The following is a 5,028-nucleotide window of genomic DNA, read 5'->3' on the forward strand; positions in this document are numbered from 1 at the left end:
AAGGCTCCACGAGGCTCCGGCAGGGGATGGTGGCGAACCCTGCTGTACTCTTCCACCACAACTTTCTCTCACTCTTACTTCCTGTTTCTGTTGTGCCTGTAATTCAAAGGGTCAGCCTTGTCACACTGTGTCACGCTGAATATCCCCGAGAACTATGTTAAGGGTACATGTGTCTGTGGAGTGCTCAGCCACTTGCACGTTAATTTCATGAGCAGGCTGTTCCGTTGATCGGATCAACTGGAACCCTCGATGCCGTAAGCGACGGAGTGCCAACAACAACAACCAACCACCAAGACCTCCCTGAATCCGTTGATATAAATTTCATGTTTTAAAGTGATCTCAAAACCTATTAAAATTCCATTTTAATTTGTTTCAAGCACCACTTTAATATTGACAAAATAATTTTACTATGTTTTTCATGGCTTTCAAAATTTATTGAAACAAAGGCAGCATATTTCAACAGTAATACAGTAACAAAAGGATTTTAAATGTGTTTATTTTTTTTCATTTTACTTTCTCCACAGATTACAAGAAGATCATCCTGTAATGTCTTTCACTTTAGATGAAACTGGAAAATTAGCTTTATTAAATGTGGCCACTCAGGTAAACATTCCAATTACTCCGGTATTTGAATTATTATTTGAAGGTATGCTTAAATGTGCTACATTTGGAATCGATATCCTTGATGTTAGGTCACAACTAGGACTTTCAAACAATCATTGCTGTTCCTAATAGAATAAATTTCTGTATTATTGCCATTACTCCAATCTCATTAAAGGACTTACTAAGTCTGTTGATAATGGTACCTAGGGTACCTATAACTACAGGAATTACATTTGCAGAAAATCTCCAGACTTTGCAATTTCCTTGCTAAGTCTTGGTACTTTTCTTTTTTGTTTTTTATTTTTTTGATTGCTGTATCCATAACAGCCAACATGGGCACATCTATGATGATAATGCACTCCTATGATGATAATGCACTCCTTTCACATCTTCTCTTGGATAATAATATCTAGTTGTCTTGCTTAAAACTCATGATCAGTTTGTACAGTAAAGTTGTATTGTTATTAACCCTTTAGCATTCAGCTTACTCTGTCAAATGTAATACTTATTTATTCACAAATTTCTAAATCGATCCTGTATTATCTTGTAGCTTTGAAATTTTGAAGATGTGATTATTTTAAGAATGACATTGCAGGATAGGTGTGAGAGGTTGGACCTGGTCTATTTGAACATAAAGCAGGTTGAATATTTGGGCTGGATATGACCTGTTTAAATAGTAGAGAGTTAAGGCAGTGAACTAGCAGAACTGTTAACATGCTGGACAAAATGCTTAGTGACATTTCTAGGATTATTATTATTATTATTTCAAAGCTACTACATGCTATTTTAGTAATCAGGGATGTTGTTGCAGTTACTCTTTCACTTAGTTAAGAAGTTTCTGGAGTAAATGAAGAAAAATGAAAAGAAAGAATAAAACCAATTTTCTGTTTATCATTTAATGCTATACATTTTTTTTGTTTTATCTTTTAGGGAGTCCATTTGTGGGATCTTAAGGATCGCTGCCTTCTTCGAAAATTTCAGGGTGTTACCCAGGGATTCTATACAATACATTCGTGTTTTGGTGGATTAAATCAAGATTTCATTGCCAGTGGTAGTGAAGGTAATTTTAACTCTGTACATTATGTGCTGTTGTATAAACTTTTTACTCTCTCTCTCTTTTACTCTTTTACTTGTCTCAGTCATTTGACTGCGGCCATGCTGGAGCACTGCCTTTAGTCGAGCAAACCGACCCCGGGACTTATTCTTTGTAAGCCTAGTACTTATTCTATCGGTCTCTTTTGCCGAACCGCTAAGTGATGGGGACATAAACACACCAGCATCGGTTGTCAAGCAATGCTAGGGGAACAAACACAGACACACAAACACATACACACACATATATATATATACATACATATATACGACGGGCTTCATTCAGTTTCCATCTACCAAATCCACTCACAAGGCTTTGGTTGGCCCGAGGCTTACAATCAAGAGGTGGTGAGTTCGATTTCCGGACTGGGCTGTATGTTGTGTTCTTGAGCAAGACACTTTATTTCACATTGCTCCAGTTCATTCAGCTGTAGAAATGAGTTGTAATATCACTGACACTAAGGCGGTGAGCTGGCAGAAACGTTAACACGCCGGCGAAATGCTTAGCGGCATTTCATTCGTCTTTATGTTCTGAGTTCAAATTCCACCGAGGTCGACTTTGCCTTTCATCCTTTCGGGGTCGATAAATTAAGTACCAGTTGCGTACTGGGCGGGCAATCTAATTGACTGTCCCCTCTCCCAAAATTTCAGGCCTTGTGCCTAGAGTAGAAAAGAATATCGCTGATACCAAGCTGTATCGGCCATTGCCTTTCCCTTGGATAACATCGGTGGCATGGAAAGTGGAGGCTGGTATGCATGGGCAACTGCTGGACTTCCATAAGCAATCTTGGCCAAACTTGTGCCTAGGAAGAGAACTTTTAGGTGCAATCCCATGGTCATTCATGACTGAAGGGGTCTTTACCCTTTTAAAGGGTGTGATTAAAGGAAGAATTAGCTCTATTTCTAGGAATTCATTGATCATATAGAGACTTTCCTGTTGACTTCAGTGAAGTGATATTATGTTAGTGATATATATATATTTTTTTAATTGTATTTTCTAGATCATAAAGTTTATATTTGGCACATTCGAAAAGAAGTTCCAATAACTGTGTTGGAAGGACACACTAGAACTGTCAACTGTGTACACTGGAATCCTAAAGTGCCTAGCATGTTAGCCAGTGTTTCAGATGATGGCACAATTAGAATATGGGGACCTCTTGATAAAACCAAAAAAGGTAAGTTTTTTTTTTTTTTTTTTTAAACCCTACTTTATTTTTATGTTTTTGATTTATTTTACTATTCTCACCTATATACCTCTGACCTGGCTGCTGTGCATCTCTTTCACATCCCCGCCACATTTTACATCATGTTCTTTCACCTATCACCTCTACAAACTATTCTTATTTCCTCCGCCTTCTCCCACCCAACTGATATTCACCATTGACCATATCTCCATCCATGTTCACCGCAGACAACCCTACCTCCATCTCTATTCCCTCTGTCACTCTCTTTTCACACTCTTACAATCTTACTTATTCACTCACCCTCTCTGATCCTTTGTTACTCTTTTCTCTTCCATTCACCTTGTACCTTGAGGATATGCCCTGGCACCTCATCATCACCATCCTCTCTTTTCCTCTATTAGTATTAGTTCATCTCCATTATAGCAAGACACCTGTTACTGTCCCCCTGTCTTACTTTAGCCTCTCATCACCTGGCATAAAGCCACCTCATGGCAGTTCAGTTGGGATGTCTTTACTTGCTGACCTCACTAGTGTCAATTTTGTGAAAAACACGCCCAGTATACTCAGTAAAGTGGTTTGCATTAGGAAGAGCATGCAGCCAAAGAAACTGTGCTAAAGCAGACATTGGAGCTTGATGCAATCTTCTGGCTTACCATATCCTGTTGGACCATCCAACCCATACCAGCATGATCGTCGTTGTTTAACGTCCGCTTTTCATGCTAGCATGGGTTGGACGATTTGACTGAGGACTGGTGAAACCAGATGGCTACACTAGGCTCCAATCTGATTTGGCAGAGTTTCTACAGCTGGATGCCCTTCCTAACGCCAACCACTCCGAGAGTGTAGTGGGTGCTTTTATGTGCTACCGGCACGAAGGCCAGTCAGGCGGTACTGGCAACGGCCACGCTCAAAATGGTGTATTTTACGTGCCACCTGCACAGGAGCCAGCTCGGCGGCACTGGCAATGATCTCGCTCGAATGTCTTTACACATGCCATCCGGCACAAGTGCCAGGAAGGCGATGCTGGGCACAGGTGCCATGACGATTTCGCTTTCCCTTGCCCCAACAGGTCTTTGCAAGCCGAGTTTCGTGTCCAATGAAGGTAACGACGTTTATTAAGCAATAATGATAATGATGATTTATTTATTTATATTATAAATACATTTTCCCATGCTTACATGTTTAGAATGTCTTATGGCAGAGAAGTTGTTGAAATGTTTTTATAGCTGAGTGAAATCCCTTCCTACTGTTAACCATTCTGTTTTCATGTCAAGTAGGTAAGCTGAAGGTTCATGGGAAGTTGTAGCTGTTTAGCCTCACCAACTTGGTCCTGATCCAGTAGAGCTATGATCAAAAGCATTCCAGCCATAACCATCCCACCTTTCTCAGTTATGTGTCCTGGATTATATTTTCTAATGTATCTTTTTTTCTGGCATTAGGGTATAGTGTGAGGAAAGTTTGGTTATCATTTCTAGCATTTTGGTGATGTCATATCCAAATAAGCAGTGCATGATCTTGTAGATGGGGCTCATATTTTTCTCAGTTAGTTCCAGTAGCTCATGTCACTCAAAAGGTCCTTGAAAGAGGTTGTTGAAGGATGATGAGTGAAACCCCCAGGTTTCCAGAGGTGAATTATTTCAACTCCAAAGAATCCCTCTCAATACATGGCTATGAAGCTCCCAGACTACTGCTTGTGATCAGAGATGCACATATCATCAACCACTCAGGGACATGCTCGACTGGTTACAGTCAAGCAACTGACAAGCAAATTTGTGGTACCGTGCAGAATATTTGCTGTAGCCCGTGTTTTATATGAAGACAAAACATGTACATGATAACACTATCAGTCAGTTAGGATCAGAAGCCATGAGAGCCCCTGCCTGGTACTGCATCAATGCGTTGTTGTTATTATTATTATTATTATTTCATCTGGTTTTTTTTCGTTTTTTTGTTAGGTGGCAAGCTGGCAGAATCGTTAGCACAGTGGGCGAAATACTTAGCAGTATTTTGTCTGCTGCTATGTTCTGAGTTCAAATTCCGCTGAGGTCGATTTTGTCTTTCATCCTTTCAGGGGCGATAAATTAAGTACCAGTCAGGTACTGGAGTCGCTGTGATCGACTATCCCCCCTCTCCCCAAATCTATAGAAAA

The 5,028-nt window shown here is 40.1% G+C and overlaps 1 protein-coding gene across 1 annotated transcript in view; it reads left to right on the forward strand.

Annotated features, from left to right (window-relative positions):
- Positions 1 to 2,911, forward strand: part of LOC106875223 (WD repeat-containing protein 26) — a 36,428-nt gene extending 33,517 nt beyond the window's left edge. Inside the window, exons 12-14 of the mRNA XM_014923274.2 lie at positions 525 to 603; positions 1,534 to 1,663; positions 2,697 to 2,911. Of these exons, the coding sequence (XP_014778760.2) occupies positions 525 to 603; positions 1,534 to 1,663; positions 2,697 to 2,896 (409 nt within the window). The 3' untranslated portion in view covers positions 2,897 to 2,911. The remainder of the gene's footprint in view (positions 1 to 524; positions 604 to 1,533; positions 1,664 to 2,696) is intronic.
- Positions 2,912 to 5,028: the final 2,117 nt, after the last annotated feature.

This window comes from Octopus bimaculoides, chromosome 11 (assembly GCF_001194135.2).
Source record: "Octopus bimaculoides isolate UCB-OBI-ISO-001 chromosome 11, ASM119413v2, whole genome shotgun sequence".
In the NCBI taxonomy this organism is placed as follows: domain Eukaryota; kingdom Metazoa; phylum Mollusca; class Cephalopoda; order Octopoda; family Octopodidae; genus Octopus; species Octopus bimaculoides.